Here is a 19,643-nt window from a genome sequence, read left to right as displayed (position 1 = left end):
CATTACAAAGAGTGATTATATTTATACCCTCTAGTAACTATTTTAATTGTTTCTATTTTCTTTGATCTGACTAAGAGTTAGTAAGTTACATTTACCACAAACAGAGAGAGAAACATGAAGAAAATTTAGTATGTATGAACTAAATGGAACCCTTGATCTTCATCCATTAACCAAATCTAAAAAAAATGGCAAATATGCTAATCAAAATTCCCAAAACCAGAATCAAAACCATATATTTTTTCACCACAAACTTTAAAAGATGGCATGTGGGTCCCATCTAAGTTGCCGTGGAGAAGGTTTTTTCACCACAATCTTTCTGCTTGAAGCAGGTAAAATTGGTACCTATCTTTGCATCCTATTCTGATTAAAAACTAGAGAGTCGCATGGCTGTCTCAAGCGTAGCCCTAAACCTCGTCAAGTTGAGACGCACATTTTGCCCATCGATATAGATACGCTTGCTCACGCTGTAACCTTTCAGCTTGTATATCGAATCTGGGTCCGTGATAACTGAGTGGTCAATCGGGTACTTCTCAAGAAGCGTGCTTTCCTCTACATTTATCTTGTACTCCACATACTTCAGCCCCATCGCCTCAACCGGCAAATGGTAATATGCATTTGCGACCCAATCCAAGCCCCATGGGACCACTTGAAATAGCACTGCACCAGGTCGCAAGAATATCATGTTTGTCATTCCTGCACCATGTACACCCAAAAGAACGTGGCACCGGTTCACCAGCTCAGCGAACGACTGCGGGTTTGACATTTCCTTTGGTGTGGCAACCTCGACTCGGAAGCCAACTTCTTTAGCAAGGTTGATTACTTCCTCTTCATTGATTAACATTCTCGACTTACGCCTTGACATTAGTACCATTAGAGGTTGATCCTTTTTAGTTGCTACTGTTTTTGCCGTGTCATTTGTTTTATTAAATAACGAACTATGAAGAAAATGGAGAAAGTCAATCGTAGTGAGGTTTCCGGGTGCTTCAGTCTTGTTGCACGCTAGATGGCCGTGATAAGCGAGCCCCACAACGGCCCCTGGAAAACAATGAACCTTTCCTGCGGCATCATTACTCGGGACAGATATGATGTCATAGAAGGAGATAGCAGAGAGTATGCGCTGGTACTTCTTGGCCCACCACGAATGGTAATTGGTTATGATGAGGTGTACATTGGGCCGGAGAATACTGGAAGTGATAAATAGCGGGATGAGAAGATCGCTGATGTCATGAAAGAAGTTGCCAGCATATCCACCAGCGGAGAAGATGACGGCCGGGACCACATGACTGATGTCACAGGCTGCCAGCGGTGTAGTAGAGTTGGCCTGAAGGAAGTTAACTGGGGTGGTGTGTTTCATCGCAGATGCGTCTGTTTTTCTCGGGTATGGGAGAATGCTAATGTTTCTTTTGTCTGCCGGGAGCCTTTGACCGCCGGTTAGGTATATGTCGGTGATGTTAGATGTAGTAATGCGGATGGCTACGGCCGATGTAGTGACACACATGTCAGAATCTGTGGTCGAAATGCAACCAATTCCATTCTTAAGGAGGTCTTCTTGACTTTTCCCTGTTAATTTTTTAAATTTCAATTTGTTGAATAAAAGAGGGGTGGGGTGAGTACTGACTATACGAATTATTTGGGTATTATCTTTTATCCTATTTTTTCCGGAAAAAGAGAAGAATTATACCAAGTAAATCGCATGATATATTGCATTTAATGATAATCGACTTCTTCAATATTGTTAAGTCCGTGTTATGGTATTATGGTATTATGCATATTAGATATAATTGCGTGTTATGGACTCATATTTCTATTTTTAAAATCCAAACAGTTGATCTGAATGTTCAACAAAATATTTATATGAAAATATAATTGCTGACCAAATTTTATATTGTTTTAAAAATAGTTTCTATTTTTTTTATGTAGGTAAAAACTCACTTAATTTGAAATTTTTGGATGAGTGATTAATTTTGGACCATAAAGTTAAATAAAGGAGCATTATTTGTTTCCTATCTTTCCAAAAATAATGCAGTATGCCAAGTAAATTGAATGATATATTGCATTTTATGATAATCTACATCTTAATTATTTAAGGACAATAAATACTTAAAATAACAACCTCTTAGTAGTTGTTGTAGTTTTAACCTGATGTTCTCAGCCTCGGCTTGCTCTTTGCTTAGTAATCTATGATCATTTTGCTTCATTGATTGTTCGATAACGACAACATGATTGCTCTTGGATTCTCGCAAGTGAACATCCCCTGCATTTAACAAAATGCATCACAATATATATTTACAATAATTGATACATATATTTCTATGAGCAAAATATGGCGTACATGAGCGTATGGAGACAGCATCGAAGCAAAGCATGAAGGCATAGATCAATGGAATGAGAAGAAAAACAACGAGAGAAAGGAATTTAGAAACTTTGGCCATCTAGCTTTTTGTTGGTTATCTTGGTTAGACAAATACGATCATACGCTAGCTGTTACATAATTTTATCAAATATATACATACCAGTAGGGAATTGGAGAAGACTTCTTAATTATCTAATGTATTTTGTTTTGTAGGGCAGCACGTACTAGGCACTAAGAGCAAAAGAATTTTGCATCAATATATTTATAAGCATCTAAATTTTTTTTTAATTAAATTCGATCTCTCTGTGGAAAATTTCTGGTGCCAATTATGATTCTTATTAGATGACAAATCGGAGGCGAACCGTTATGGTAAAGCACTTGCTAGACACCAACAACAAGAACCGAAGAATGTTCCAAATTATAAAATTAGTTAAATTTGGGCTTTGACTTAGCACCTTAATCATATCAGTGAGTTGTATTTAAAAAAAAAAATAGCATTTTGACATGATATATTTTTTATGTTTCAGAGGCATATGATTACACATTATTGAGCACAAAAATAAAATAATATCAATTTTTTTGACAGTACAAACAAATGATCCAATTCTAGCTACAAAACATCTTGTTAGTTAGTTTCCTGTTGTATTATACTAAAATGCTGAAATTTCAACTTTCTGTAAAGCTGATCGTCTTGTTTTTCTTTGATCAATCTAAATAAGGTAATATATGGTTTTTAATGATCAATCAATGGAATCATGAAGTGTTCAGCAAGGAGAAATATATGTTTTTCTTTGTTACTTGTAAATTTCTCTTGGAGCAATTTTTAATTGGAACATGAGGTAGTGGTGATAAGATAAATAAAATGTACAACTCAGCGGTGGGTGGTGCAGAGATGAATTGAGTTCGGTATGGAAATCATGGAAATTTTGCAATGTGGACGAAGAGGTGCCTCACATGGTTTTTTTTTTTTGTTTTTAATGAAGAAATAAATATTGTTACATGAACTGAAAAGATAATAAAAAAAATTTCAATTATATGAAAAGATTTGCACCAAATTTGTGGTTTTTGTGGTGTACGAGTACGTGATAGTTCTCTTATATATTGTTTTAATTATTTGTTTTTCTAATTGGATTCAGATTTTAATAATTATTTTTGAAAGCTAATGCGGTTAATCTACAAAATTAAAGAGTTTTAGTTGTCATGTCTTGTCGTCTACAATATTTAAAGCTTAAAATTCAGACCAATGTTTGAACAATCTTTCTAATATTATTATTATTATGGATTGGATGGTTGGATTCTTTCTGTAGTAATAATACTGCAACGATAGTAATTCGATGCAATTGGGTGGCAAAGTAATATATTTTTCATTGGATTTATGCAGCCCATGCTGTGATCCAATAAATCAACCGCGCACAATGCTTCACTCCGCATGTCCATTTTGCACAAGTTACCGAACACCTTATTAATTAGTATCACAGTTTGTACATAATAAAACTTACCACCTCGACTTATTCACCTTTGATTAGCACCGGCAAAAAACCTCGTAGCTTGTATCTATGATTCACATCTGATTTGATCGCTAATAACTTTTTTTTAACCGTTTTGATTTTTTTACGGACCAGTTCGTCATTAGTTTGGTCCATAACGTACTAACGAGCTTGAGCTAAGTTGAACTTGCTCGCTCGCTAGCGAGCTAACTTAGTCCAAGCATAAATTGCGAACTTGTATCAATTTGCGTTAATTTTATGCTGTCCAGCTTGGTCTATATATGAATTTGTGAATTTTGTAATAATTTTGTATGAATTTTTGTCATTATGTGAAACTTAAGTATATCTTAATTTAGTTGTATGAATTTGTATGAATTTGTATGTTTAAATGTTAAAATTAATGTTTGATTAATTACTATCTTATTTAAAATGAAGTTTTGTCATTCTGTCATATCTGATGACTTGGATTTTATAAATATTGATGAGCTTCATTATTTGTATGATGGTAACCTGATAAAGTTCAGCGAGCTCACGAACCAATTTGGGCCAGTTCGCTTCTAGCTCGCGAGGAATATAAACTTAAGATTCCAACTCGGCTCCTAAATATCAACTCACTCAGTTCACTCAGTTATTGCGACAAACCGATCACAAACTAAACCTAATTGGTAATGAGCCGGCTCGTTACTACTCTATTGTAATGCACTTGTACAACCATATGTCTCTCTCTGTGCTGACTATACTGTTATTTAGTTAGCCCAAATAAAAAAAAAACATATTATTTATAGTTCGAACTTTTTCGGGCTGCCCTACATTAATTGCTGGGAAGGCCCACATATATTTGATTGTTTATATATTTCACTTGTAAACGTGCTCGCTCGTTGTTTCGCAACTGCGGATCATGAATTAAACTTGTTATTTCATCAAATTGGGTTTCATTAGGCCTGGTTGTTATATAAAATCTTCAGGAATAAAAGATAAGAGAAAATAGATGAAAGCTCAAAGATTGATATTTTTTTTCTATAACTTGCATTAAGGGGCGAAAATTTTCGGAAAATTTCATAATTTATATCCGATTTGCAAAAATTTAAAAATCTGTCCAATATGAGAAATTATTTTGCTGATTCAGACACTGGATTAGCAGAATAATTTCCTGGATCAACGGTTACTCGTTTCGATAAATTATTTACTAGAAATAGGATTTTATGATTTTTTATTTTAATTTAATATAAAATGTTATGATTCATTTATTTTTTCTATTGAAATATTAGAAATATTTTATATATATTTTGAAAAAAGATGGAATACTATATAACTAAATTTATTGGAATGAATGTGACAAATAATCCGGATCAATATTTTTCAGACCAAATTTTTTACTGCCGTAAATTAAAATTAAAATATTTTTTTGGACTGAATTATTCACCGTAAATAGGCTTTCTGGATCTGAAAAATTAATCTGCAGAATAATATTTCCTGAATTAGATATTAATCAAAATTTCGGCATTAAGTGTGTGTTCATGATGGTGTAAAAAATATTATGCATTAAACTGGAATTTATACTTTGATAGCCACTGATGGGATACTAGAAGCACCAAAGAAAATTAACTAGATTTCTCAAACAAAACAATTTTTAGGAAAATATTTTATTAATGTTTTTGTGGTTGATTTTTTATATTAAAAAATTCATTAAATGTTGTTGTTACAAGTTTTCTATATAAGTGACGTCATGTTTTGACATGATATGACAAATACGTCGTGACTTAGACACAGAATGTAGCTCTATCATCTTTTTTTGAAATACAACCAAAATCATTTATTTTTCCTTACTATTTTTTTAATTTCTAAAAGAAATGTCTAGCCTAGTCTTAATTGTTGGACACTTGGACGGAGCTTTGTTTCAGTTTGAAGTGAATTATAATATTGAGTGCCACAATTTTTCATGTCTATATATACTTGTAATAGAAAACTAAAAACAGCACCATGAGTAAATAAGTTTTCTATGCTTATTTATAGAATACCAAAAGACAAGACAACAAAGTAAAATAAGGGCTACATATAAAACATCAGAGATGCAGTAACATGTCAAGTGCCAATGGCAAACGCACGAATATTGAAGCAGGTATGTAATTGAAGCGATACATAAAAGTAAAATGAGGGCTACATGTAATAGATCAGAGATGGAGTAACATGACAAGTGACAACATACTAAACAACCGAATATTGAAATAAACACGTATAAATATTTTTTGAAAAAAAAAACACATATAAATATTAAAGCGACGTGTACAGATCCATAAAGAAGAGTCACTACTGGCCCGTTTGAAACGTCAGGATCTCTGACTCGTATCGCTGCATCTGGACCATCCAAAAACAGTGAATTAGTACTTATCTAAAAAATAGTAAAAAAATTTCAAAAAAAATATAAAATTTGGTCTCTAAGCACATTTTAATATGTATATCATGTTGAGTGGTTCAGATCATTTGTAAACGGAGATAGAGACGTGGGGTATGGTCGGGGCACAAAACCAATGGTACATTTTAACCCTTCTCTCTCTCTCTCTCTATATATATATATATATAGATAGATAGATGGGCTACGGTGAGTTGCGAAGTAAAACGCGTTTCTACTTCATGCCGTATTTTTATTTTAAAAGTCCAAACGACCGATCCGAACCGTTAGATGTTTAAACCATATTGAAATGTGCTTGGAGACCAAATTTTACATTTTTTGGAAATTTTTTACTATTTATTAACCATTTTTGAAAATTGCTGTTTTGCTGTGAACAGTAAAAAACAGTAAAATTTTCTGGACCATCAGATCAGCGACTTTCAAAATTACTTAATAAATAGTAAAAAAATTCCAAAAAATGTAAAATTTGGTCTCCAAGCACATTTCAATATGGAGAACAAGATGAATGGTTCGGATCGACGTTTTCAACTTTAAAATCGCAAAATATGAGCGTGAAGTAAAATAGTCGCTTTACTTCGCAACTCACCGTAGCCCATCTCTCTCTCTCTCTCTCTCTCTCTCTCTCTCTATATATATATATATATATATAAGAAGGGATCGGATGACACCGTTTTTTGGTGACATCGGATGACACCGTGCATTTTCAAAGTCCAAACAGTCGATCCATACCATTCAACTTGATGGATATGTTAAAATGTGCTTGCAGATCAAAATTTACATTTTTCTGATTTTTTTTACTATTTATTAAGATGGGTACAAAAGTTCAATGGTCTGAATATAGCGATTTTGTTAAATACTTAATAAATAGTAAAAAAATTTCAAAAAATGTAAAATTTGATCTACAAGCACATTTTAACATATCCATTATGTTGAACGGTTTGGATCGACTATTTGGACTTTGAAAACTATGAAAATGCATGATGTCATCCGATGTCACCAAAAAACGATGTCATCCGATCCCTCCTCTATATATATATATATATATATATATATATATATAGAGAGAGAGAGAGAGAGAGATAGGCTAATGATATCTCGCAAACTTATCTATATTCTGACCTGTATTTTGTACCAAAACTTGTGTTTAAATCATTAAATCGGTCGTATTTCATTGAATATCTATAGAATGTGGTACTGCTACACTTTTATTCTTATTTTGCAGAAAACGGGCGAAATCAGGGAAGTTACTGAATTCTGAGACTCTGACGAAGGTAGCGTCAGCCTCTGTCCGACCCGTACAACATCCTACACGACCCGTACAACATTTTGTTCAACCCGTGTCAGACATTTCCGGAAACAGATCCAGAAATTGGAAACAATGCCTATTGAAGGAAAGTCGGCCAGAAAAACTTATAAGCGGAATTTCTTGCACCAGAGAGCTCATTCTGGACCAGAGGAGCATATTCTAGGGTTTGGACTTGGCGGCTAGACTTGGAGACAAAGAAAAGAGGAGGAAAATGCGAGATTTCCAACGATTCTTCTTTGTATTTCGGGTTTTGTCATGAATTGTCTTTCTTACTCTTCTTTTACTTGTTTTAGAACTATGTTTGAGTAGTTTTCTTTGTTTCTAGGGTTAAGATATAATCGAATATTTTGTTTTGCATGATAGTTATTGGATTCTTATGTTAGAATTTGTGTTTGTTTGATTGTGTTTGATTTTAATTGCTTAGATTAAGTTGTTTGATTTTTATTGGTTTGTCACTAGATGCATGATCACATCTAAAGCGCATTCTCCCCTTTAAAATCTCTCAACCAAAGCTAAGTACATGAGGTAGGTTTAGTGATCCGAAAGGTGAAACCAAATAATAGCCGAAAGGTGAACATTTCCTCTTATCGACAGATAAGATAATACCTTTAGAATACCAAACAAGCAACTAGGTAATTCGGACCAACACGAAAGTTGAAGTCTAGAATTCGACGAGAGTAAATATTGCAACTCCATACCAAGTTTTATTAACCAATATACGAGAGTTGAGGTTTAGGAACATTAGGTCTGGTTAGTAGAACCCTACACAAAGGAAAAACACAAGGAAACAGTAACTGGTGCATTAACTCGAAGTTGACATGGACCGTGTACGAAAGTATCCGACCTGTGTAACCTGACTCGACCCGTGTGGGAAACCACACGGCCCGTATCAGGAACTGAGAGGTAGAACTGAGATGAGTCTGAAACCTGGAAACGCCTTTTATTATTGATTTAAACCAAGCTATTTACTTTCTCGCATTTAATCATTGCTATTGAACTGTTTAGGAAACTTAAACAACCAAACCAACTTTTTCTCACTTCTAGTACCTAACTAATTTAAGTAGAGTTCGGTTTAAATTTGAATCGTCCCTGTGATCGATACCCGACAATATAGTATTCGATAGGACTGTGCACTTGCAGTCTGAACCGAAGAGCGTATTTAAGGTTAAAAGGTACAGCTTGCTGTACTGAAACTTGGTACTATACCTTTTTGGTGTGACAGCTAATATGCTTTCGGTAACATATGGGCCGAAATACACACGGTCCAAATTTGAAATTTCAAAATTCAAAAAGTCGATTTGAACCGTTCATCTTGTTCTCCATATTAATATGTGCTTGGAGACCAAATTTTACATTTTTTTGAATTTTTTTACTATTTATTAAGTCACTTTGAAAATTGCTGATCCAACAGTGTCTTAACAAAACAGTAAAACCGTTGAATCAACGATTTTCAAAGTGACTTAATAAATAGTAAATTACAATAGCTAACATTGACTATGTATTCCTAAAATAACAGCTATAATTTAGTTACTTAATGCTACCTCCATATCTTTGTATTAAAATTAAATATAAATTTTACAGGAGTTATGCTTCTGGAAGTTGTCTAATATATCATGATGATGATTAACCAACTCTTTGGAAAATTTAAATCTTATTGATATGTAAAAACCAAAAATTTCTAATCATGACATTAAAATTGTTAATATGGAGGTGATAAAGAACAAAAAAAATAAAAAATTACCATCCAAGTCAACAGATAATTAACTAATGCAAACTATTTTAACTCAGGCACGAAGGGTTGTGACTATTATTCTGAAAAATACACTAAATAAGAGGATGAGCTCTCCTCAAGTGCGATATGTGGACTTCTGGGACAAATTGGTAGAAGAGCTGACTAATAAAGAATCTATCATTACCGAGTCGATTGCTCTGGATTCGATCTTTGCATTATTTTTGGCAGGGTTTGAGGCCACTTCTTATGCAATCACCTTAGCTTTCAAGCTTCTATCTGATCACCCTCAAGTCATCGAGAAGTTGGAGGTTAATTATATCTATAACATTTATCCAAACTGCTCATATCTTATTTAATTCCTGATATCATACAACTGTTCATCGAGAAGTTCTTTTCATTATTTGCTCATATCTTACAACTGTTACATCTACTCGTATTACATAACCATCTAGAACATATTATAGTTTCCTAGCTAGGTAACTATTCTTCTAACAACTAAGAATTAGTTACATTGTCTTTGACCAGTCACCAAGCTAGCTCTGTCAGGTTTAGTAGTAGTGCATGACCATCCTACTATAGTCATTTACATTTTTGTCCAATTTATAGGAGGAACATGAACAGATTTTGAAGAAAATGGGAGACCGAGAGGATTCTAGTACTGTCACATGGGAAGACTACAAATCAATGATATTCACGTCTCAGGTTGTCACTATTTCTAATCTTATACAATGCCTATTTGTTTCATTTTCTTTTACACTCGAACAAGTACTTTGTTAATTAGAACCTAAACTAGCTCGAAGACTTAGTGTAGTGGCACCAATACTTAGATAATAAGAATTGCGGACTTAATGTAGTGGCACGAGCCATTGTCTCATTGTCTCTTTTGTGAGAGACTCAGGTTCAATTCTCAAGAATAACATCTAAAAGATGCAGTGGTGTACAAGTACCCTTTAATAATAATAGTAATAATAATAAAAATATCTTGGTCGAAGACAGTATTTGTGTGCAGTTTTTGAGAAAATTTAATCAAGACAGAATTAGAAACTAATTATAGCAGGGGCCGAATATAATAAAAAAAATATTCAACAGAATGAGACATATTTTTTTTCTTTAAATGAATAAATGTTTATTTAAAATTTATAAAAAAAAAATCGTAGGGGTCTAAATCCCGCGGGCCATTTTCATGTTCCATCTGTTGAAGATCGATTTGACTAGATCACATAAATTTGAATTATTGAAATGATAATGCTATTTTAAAAGCACGATTTTGATTATTCAGACTTGAGAGTTGACGGAACCTTTTATCTATTTATGTCAAATTCGTCCTTCAACATTTTTCTTCTCATATCTTCAGCAAAAAATGCACAACACAAAAACACAAAAGGAAACAACCAAATAAATTCGAGAGAGATAAAAAATTATGCTCAAAAGGAAACAATTAATGCACCAGAAAAGGAAATAGCTTTCTGAAAATATTTAAGAATGCAACCAGAAAATGTACAATAAGAATTTCACAATGTTTTACTCAGTGTTATCAAAACTGAAACGGATAGGCAGTTAAACTTAAAAAAACCATCCCCTCCTCCTTTTGGGCATAGATTTTAACAGTGAAATTTTGGCTCAAAGCAGTGAAGAGGTGAGAGAAACTTTTGAAAATGACCACTTACTCCTTTAATAAATACTTCATTGATTGAGTATAATCAATTGATATATAATTCTTTCTTTAATTAGCAGTCAATTCTTGTTACTTTTTTGGGCGGAACAAAAAAGATTGATGTGAGAAAACAAATTGCTGCTTTGAGTTGTGCAATATTTCTCTCTTCTTCGACCATGCACTTGCTATTCAATTCTCAAATCAAAGATAATTTAATATACTTATCAATTTTGTTTTAAAGGGGACATAGCAAATTAAGATCAGTTTATCATCTCAATGTGACGGAACTTTTATTTTAAGAGGCCATTTGATATTTTACTTTATTTATTTACATACTATTTTGTTTAATATATGGATATTGATGAGTCGGCAATTTTATTTGAACAAGGGACCAAAAAACTTGAAGTACTCGGTTTCAAGTATGAAACTCACAAAGATCTACTCAATGATGTTAGAGCATTTTATTCGGCTGAAGGTTAAGCATTATCTATTTGTGATTCTAAACTGAAAATTATGTGGTTTTACAATGTAATAGTTGTGGTAAATATTGTGATGCATAGTGTATGCCTTTCGATGAAAGAGAAAAGACAACAAGACTTGTCGGATCAATTATCCTTTTAAAATTTGAAATTGCTGAAGCATCGAAAAAACTTAATGCACTAACAATGAAGCTCCTCACAACACCACTCCTTCCTCAAAGAACTTTCACAGCTGGTACCCGTATTCATAGATTCAATAGGTGTGTCGACCATCACGTAGGAAATTAAATGGAAAAGGATGGCATCAGGCCAGTTCACATGCTCTTCGGCATATCACTTCCTGCATGACATGGGACAAAGCTCGCCATACCATAGAATACTGTGGAAAATAAAAATACCTATGAAGGTAAAATTTTTCTTATGGTTAATGATTGCGAATAAAATTCTAACACATGAGACACTGGCAGCTAGGGGCTGTGTGGTAACACAAGGATGTGCAATGTGTAACAATAGTAGCATAGAAACAAGAGATCATATAATGTGGACATGCAAATACGCCTCCCGATTCTGGAGAGGTCTGGGAGTGAAACTAAACCTGCTAAGGATGGTTGGCAATAATCCGACTGAGGTATGGTGGGAGGCGCGACAACGCATGTCAGGAAGAGAGAAGCAACATTGGGATGTGGCCTGGGTAGCGGGCACATGGGCACTATGGAAGGAACGGAATAGGAGAACATTCTCTCAAAAGAGGATGCCAGAGTATATGTTAATAAATGAAGCGGCAATGGATGTACACAACTGGACCCTATTTGGTTAGAGTAAGAAAGATTAGAGGCTTAGACAGTAGAGAAACCTCTCTGGTTTTACTAAGGGATCTCCTTTCAATTTAATATGATGTAAATAGTAATTGTATATATAGATAGGAGACCATCATAGCAGAAGTCCAATTGGACTATGCCATGACATTGTAAACTTTTTTAATCATCAATATATTTCTTAGTGGATAACCCACTAACAATCAAAACAAAAAACAATGAAGCCCCTCAAGCCAATGAAGCGGTGAATACAAATGAAGATCTTAATATGATATGAGAATAATGTTACTAATTTGCTTAATTTAAATTAATTTTTTATTATTTTAAGTTTTTAGTTTTATTGTTAGTATAATAATAATGTCTATTCAAATTTTGTGCTACTGTGGTATATTTTTTTTAAGCTTTTAGTTTTTTTTTGAAGTTTTTAGGAATAATTGATTGTTATTTTTATGCTACTACATTATATGTATAGATTATAACGATTTAAAAACTTTTATGTGGTATGTTGGTGGATCTATTATTAAACTGACATTAAAATAAAAAAAAAGTAAAAAAAATTGAAATGCTAACACGTTTGGTAGAACTGATTCTTAAAGAGAATATATAGTTCCATCTAGAGAAAGTATAAGACATGCAGTAGTAAAGATTATTTTTAAAATCAACTTATTTAATTTGCTTTATGATGTTGTACTGTTCACAAAATCAAAAGGAAAAAAAAATATTGTACTGTTCAAAATATTGTTATATGATGTTGACAAACAACAACTATAAAAAACAAAACAAAATTAAACTCAATATTTAATAGAAATGAACGGGTCGTCATTTTTAGCAAAAATAATGTTTGAATTTTTAACATTAAAATGTAATACAACATTCCAAATTTCATCGTGTATATCTTTAAATTTATTCGAAGAAAATTTCTATTACAGATGTGATACTCCATTAATGTTGTGCTGCTTTATTAATTTCCTTTTTTAAATCATGGATATAATGGTCCAAATAAATGATTTCTCTCACCTCTTCGCTGTCTTGAGTCAAAATTTTGCTGTTAAAATCCTCACCCCCTCCTTTTACCGTTTGGTTCATTTAGAATATCGTTTCAGCTGCGGAACCATTAAAAACGGGTTACAAGTAGGGGTGTAAACGGGTCGGATATTATCCATCCGAATCCGGATTCGTATCTGAATTTTTGCGGATTCGGATATTCGGATACAGATAGTTGCGGATTCGGATACGGATACGGATTTTTTTTATGCGGATTCGGATATGGATACGGGTTAAATTTCGGAATCGGATACGGATACGGATAATTATCCGGATTCAGATATTTTAATTTTTCGGATATCCGGATATGTTAAGACTTGAGAGAATTTTTTTTTTGTCTATTTATGTTTTGTATTATAATATTTTTAAAGATGATCTTTTGTGTTGGTATTTTTAATTAAAGTTATATTTATGTTGGTGAATTTTAGTTAATTAGATATATATTTTGAATTAGAAATCCAAATTATATCCGTATCTGTATTCGTATCCGAAAATATCCGATCCGTATCTGTATCCGTTTAATATCCAATCCGTATCCGTATCCAAAAAAAAATACGGATACAGATATGGGTTGAGCACTATCCGATCCGTTTGCACTCCTAGTTACAAGACGAGTTATTGATAGAAAAAACCGCCGGCTCGATTTTGGACAAAACCGGGTTTCAAACATATTAATTATGTTTCCTATAAAGTGCACTTTTTGTGCATTAAATGAGGGAGATAGACTAACAAGGAATGTGTAGCTACTAGCTAGGTTCTCCTTTTTTCCTGTCCAGTGAAGTATCTCAATTTTTTGGTTTTAGATTCGGACCGTCTGATTTGAATTCAGAACAATCCATCCGAAGTGGAGCACACCCATTCCGAGTACAGAATCCAAATCCCTAGATGATCTTGAGCGATGAATTCAAATCGGATGGTCTCGATCGAAAATCCAAAAGTTGGGTTACTTCAGGGGATCCGACCCCATGTGACCACATGGCAAAGGCACAAATATATGAAGCAAATTAGTAGTTTCTTTGTGTTAGGAAGTTTGTACATAAGACCTTGAATGTTTTAACTACTCTAAAGAATTTAGTTCTCAATAATATACAAATTTTTATGTATTTGTATTTATTTTTTGTATTTTCCATGTTGTATTAAAAATGTTACTCTTTGTTATCTATATGTTTTATTCAATCAAATGCATACTTTGACGTAAAAATAAATAACTTAAATTTTGGATAATAAGTTATAGAGTTATATATGTTTTAAAAAACCAATAGTTGAACTGATTGATCCACCGGTTCGACTAGTAAATTGTTGACCCAAAGCTTCCTCGGGTTAACATCGACTGGTCCAGTTCTGATAACATTGTTTTACTGTTTTGTGGCTGGGTGTTCACCTTAAGCTTTTTTAGACATTGTATTGAAAGAAACGGCGAGGTTTTTAAGTCTCAGTCTCAACAGAAATAAAGCAGCCAAAAGCATCATACGCACAAAAACCGCAGTATATGACAGAAAACACAGAACCTAATAAAAACATAATGTCCTGTTACCTTGTAACGGCAATTATCTACCCGGTATCAACCTGGAGAAGTGTAAGTTTCAAATTTTTATTGGGCTTATATGTATATTTTATATTAAAAGTTCTTGTAATTTGTCTTGATTGGAAACTTCTCGTATTTGTATCATTTATTTTATTATTCAAAATTCAAAACTTGTTTCGTCTTTGGTTGCAGGTCATTAAGGAAATACTTAGGCTGGGAAACTTTTCTCCAGTAATGTTCAGAAAAACTATGAAGGACGTCGAGTATAAAGGTTTCTTCCATTATAACCTAACTAAACACTTCAATTATATTGCAAAATGCTAAACATAATGATTGGGCAAGTAATGGCCAAGACATGAACAGTGGTTAATATGTAGTTCATCCTTTTATATGTTCCATATATTAATAATGTTTCTCCTTTTTCTGAGAGTTGGAACTTGAAAAACAACAAGCTATACAATTCCAAAGGGATGGCAAGTAATGGTGTGCTCTCTAGCCATTCATCTTAATCCTGAAATATATGAAGACCCTCATTCGTTCAAACCATCAAGATGGAAGTTTTTGAAATTATGAGCTTCACCTTTTCAATTCATCAGATATCACAAATAATCACACAACATGCGGGATAGAACTTTTTAAGGTCTCATGCACTAAGCCTTTATTGGCGTATGTGTAGCTCTTGCAATTCTTTTGTAAAAATTAATCAATTATTTTAGTTTGGTCATGTTGCCTACTTAAATATTTTTTTTACATTTTTGCTGTTTTTGCATTAGTATCGGGGGTATAATATAAAATCCTTTAAAATTCATTATCACCATTTGTCAATCAAGTTTGCATAATAAAAGATCAAGAACAAATTAATACTGTATAGCAATTGAAGTATATACCTTTAGTTTTACAAATGGCTAAAATGTTATTTGTCTGTCCTTAGGATATAACGGAATCTGCTCGCGGATCCAAGAATTTCATGGCATTTGGAAGTGGAATGCGTTTTTGTGTTGGAGCTGATTATACCATGCTTTTCATGTCCATCTTTTTCCATCGCTTGATTACAAATTATAGTTACCTTTCCCTGACTATAAGATGACATGCATATGTAATTTAAACTTCGATTTACGTAGTGTTTATTTGTGCTTAATTATTAATTAAACAGTTTTGAAGTAAGTAATATTACTAGTAATTAAGTTCAAATATAAAGGAAGACAACCGGTTTTGACATGTAATGGGATGTGGGAACTAAGGCTAATTGTACTTTAGCTGTTTATCACGAGTAATTGACAAAAATAATATAATTGTATAAGACACAATCATTCCATGAAGCTCCCTTCCCTCCCTTTGTTATATTAATTCAGAATTGAATTACATAGTAATTTTTCGGATCCTCAATTCATGAGGAGCACACCCTCATATCATATATCCTCTTTTTATCAAAACATAGAAAGTCGTCCAAGATATAGAAAGTAATATTCACTCTATCAAATGTAATTGCAATGTCTATCAATTAGGTAGCAGCGACATACAAGGTAATACCAATTGCCTTTTCATGTTGTTGCCGAATGCCGATATCAACATATATGATTGCTGAAATAATATTACTTTCTTCATCTAAAGATCGTGTAGATATCCAATCGTGTCATGGTGCCTATTCTGACAGTAATTAATTGGATTGCTTTACACAGTTAACTATAGAACTTAAAATATAATCAGGTTACTGCTCTATATACTTCACAGGTGGAAGATAATTAAAGGTGGCACTATTACACGTACTCTTGGACTAAAAGTTTCAGAAGGGTTATATATTCAATTCGTTCCAAGCTAGAGAGCCCAAATTGGACTTCAATTGAATGTATCGGGTGTTTCTTCATTTCGAAATATATAAATAATGCTATTGATAGCTATGCAGCTATTGTAGATAATTCCTCCGACCCTACGGACAGGAATTGAATGGTTGTACTTGTGAAAATTCAATATAAATATGAACTTATAAATTTATTGATATTTTGCATCCATTTTAAAGACCTTATATTTTGATGTGTATGCTATATGATATTGGTACAAACTTAAATATTATATATCACGAGAGAGATGGACTAAGGTAGCTTGATGAAACAATGGGCTTGTTTTACTTCATAATCTTCACTTTTTGTTGCTGTGCAATAAGAATTCATGAGGAGCTAATTTAAATTTTGAGAAATTCGGGATATGGAAAGAGGCGCTTCAATTTATTATTATTTTTTTGTTTTTGTTTTGATGTGAGGTAAATCCTGACCAGTTTTCATTAGTTGAAACTTGGATATCACAAATTGGTCCAAACCTCTGGTACCAGTCTGTGGAAGTTTTAATTGTAGTACTACATAACAATAAAACCTTACAATCTACTACTTACATACTTAATTATTCCGAGATTTTTATTTTTACCCAAAAAAAATATATTATTATAAATAACCACGGTTTAGCAAAATTTATAAAAATGCCCAAACTGCACAGAATATTTGCGGTCCGGTTTTTTTTTTTTTTTTTGATTTAAAATTCCGGACCGTATAGAATATTTGCGGTCTAGATATTTTTTTATTTTTTATTTATTTTTTTCAAATGGCCGAGACAATTTTTGAGTGATGATGCGTGTGAGTTAGGCAAGCATATCAGGAGTTCTTATGCTAGTAATATCAGCGAACAAGCATAAATTTGACATTAAGTCTACCGAATCACCATAAGAAATACATATTTATTATCAATATTTGATTTACTCTAGTAATATCTAATATAAAATACATATCTGATACGGGCTATGTCAGTTAACAGGCTGTATGCTCTTGATGGGCTGAACTGGGCTCGTCCTGCTCGAGGTCGCAGGCCGAGAAGTGGTCGACTTGAGGAAGTCAAGTAATGATCTCGAGGATCGAGTCCTGGAAGTAGGTAGGCTACTTCGGGGATAAGGAGGAGAATCTCAGAGATATCGAACTCTTACCTATCTGATATCTCTAAGAATGTATATGAGTGTATGAGTGTGAGTGTGTAAGAATATCAAATTCTTCGCCCTTTTCTTACGAAAGGAAGGGCTTTATATAGTAGACCCATATACCGCCTTTCCCCTGCCAGGGCAAGGCAAAACATGGGTTGGTTACAAAGGTATGTGATCATGACCACGTTTAATCGTGTGAATGAAGTCAATAACCGACATGGCGATCGGTTATAAACAGTTAATATCTCTGAATTGACTTTGGGCCGTATAACCCCCAGCGAATGCTGTTTTATCACAACTTGGCAGGCTTATCATGGGCTTCAATCATGGACCCCCGCATTGTTTTCCGGGTTGGCCTCGCCAAACGAGGTCCCAATCCCGGCTTTGTTTGTGGTCCAGATTGAAGCTATATATATGGGCCGTGGAACATGGCCCTATCAATATCTATTACCAATATTTGGTTTACTCTAATATCTAATATCTAAATATTATATGATATCTTTTAATCTCACATGTGCTCAATTTTATTTAAATTAATTTAGACTATAATTCCTTTTGAGTAGGTAATAAGAAGGCAGCAAAAAACATCCAAAAAAACATGCAAAAAAAAAATGTGTGAAGAGCGAACAAATAGTGGTTCTACATTGTAAATTTGTGACATATTTCTACATTGTAAATGTGTGACAAATGCTAAGTGTTGTATCATTTATATATATATAGACGGGTAATTGAAATTCCGGTGCTACGTACATTTAAGCAACATAAATAGTCTTTACAATAAAGACCCTTTCGGAAGAGGAGATGGAGAGCAAGATGACCAAGGCGATTATAGGGTGACTAGCTAGAGAAAGGAAAGTACGCGAGAGAAACTACACTACATGTACAACACAAAGCGGCCAGGCCAAACCATCCAGCACCGGGCCAGCCAACGTATGCAACAGCGCTTTTCAACAGGCAAGCAACACGGGTAGACACAAACCCTGCTCCACAGACTCAGAATCCCAGAGGCATTAATGGCGAAGGAGGAGTTAAGGGTCTACCCAACCAGAGGACTACGGCAAACAATCCAGTAAAGATACTCATTAATGGGAAACACAACAATACCTCTACACGGGGAACACAAGAGGTGTCACCAAAGGACGAGTTAGGATAGACTGGTACGAAGAAGGAAAGCACTTCGCCAACCTACTAACCGGCCTTACCAAGTAAGGCATCCAAACCATTATAATGAGAAGATACGCTTTAAATGTCTCAAAAAGGGGCATAGAAAGGCGCACTACAGAAACAAAGTGAAATGTATCAGATGCAAAGGGAACAGCCACCTCTCCAGGACCTGCCCACTCAAGCCAGCTAGAGTCATTAAGAGGGAAATCAAGGAGCCACAACTACCAAAATACAAAGAACATGCACCACAGGAGCAAACACCACATGAATTTCCACTTATAAAAGAAGCAACACAGACCCCCCCTGAAGACCATTATCATCCAAACCTCAGCAACACTAACCAAAACACCTAAGCAAACCCCTTCAAACAAACCAATGGACCCACTGATTAACTAGGAGGACATGGTCATGACCAGCCCAAACTACGTCACTGGCAACAGGGCATCGGATCTGGTGGTCTACCTGCCAGATCGTGACCAGTTGTTACCTGAGAACGACTACCTTGATAGGTCAGCAGTGGTTATGACAGGATCAAACCAATTTGATCGACTAGCTATTAGCCCACCAACTGGCAACAAGGTTAGCAAGCTATTTTATTACAAACATCAGGGACTTTCTCATCTCGAAATTAAGTCAACCCAAACTCAGCTGACTGTATCGCTGTGTTCCCCACACAAGAGATGAGAAACGAAGCAACTGGTATTTGTGTTTT

The 19,643-nt window shown here is 34.0% G+C and overlaps 2 protein-coding genes across 2 annotated transcripts; one reads left to right on the top strand and one right to left on the bottom strand.

Moving 5' to 3' along the window:
* Nucleotides 1-364: 364 nt before the first annotated feature.
* Nucleotides 365-2,432, bottom strand: LOC144544836 (alpha-1,3-arabinosyltransferase XAT3-like). Its single transcript, XM_078293377.1, has 3 exons — nucleotides 2,333-2,432; nucleotides 2,114-2,254; nucleotides 365-1,560 (listed from the first exon to the last, which is right to left on the bottom strand). The coding sequence occupies exons 1-3, from the start codon at nucleotides 2,430-2,432 to the stop codon at nucleotides 365-367; spliced, it is 1,437 nt and encodes a 478-aa protein (XP_078149503.1).
* Nucleotides 2,433-9,288: 6,856 nt separating this feature from the next.
* LOC144545332 (cytochrome P450 87A3-like) lies at nucleotides 9,289-15,397 on the top strand. The gene is made up of 4 exons (XM_078293920.1): nucleotides 9,289-9,596; nucleotides 9,895-9,990; nucleotides 14,998-15,077; nucleotides 15,258-15,397. The coding sequence occupies exons 1-4, from the start codon at nucleotides 9,324-9,326 to the stop codon at nucleotides 15,376-15,378; spliced, it is 570 nt and encodes a 189-aa protein (XP_078150046.1). The 5' UTR covers nucleotides 9,289-9,323; the 3' UTR covers nucleotides 15,379-15,397.
* The last annotated feature ends 4,246 nt before the right edge of the window (nucleotides 15,398-19,643 follow it).

The sequence above is a fragment of the Carex rostrata genome, chromosome 27 (assembly GCF_964058835.1).
Source record: "Carex rostrata chromosome 27, lpCarRost1.2, whole genome shotgun sequence".
In the NCBI taxonomy this organism is placed as follows: Eukaryota; Viridiplantae; Streptophyta; class Magnoliopsida; order Poales; family Cyperaceae; genus Carex; species Carex rostrata.
The sequence above is the reverse complement of the archived record's forward strand: the minus strand, read 5'-3'. Positions and strand labels throughout refer to the sequence as shown.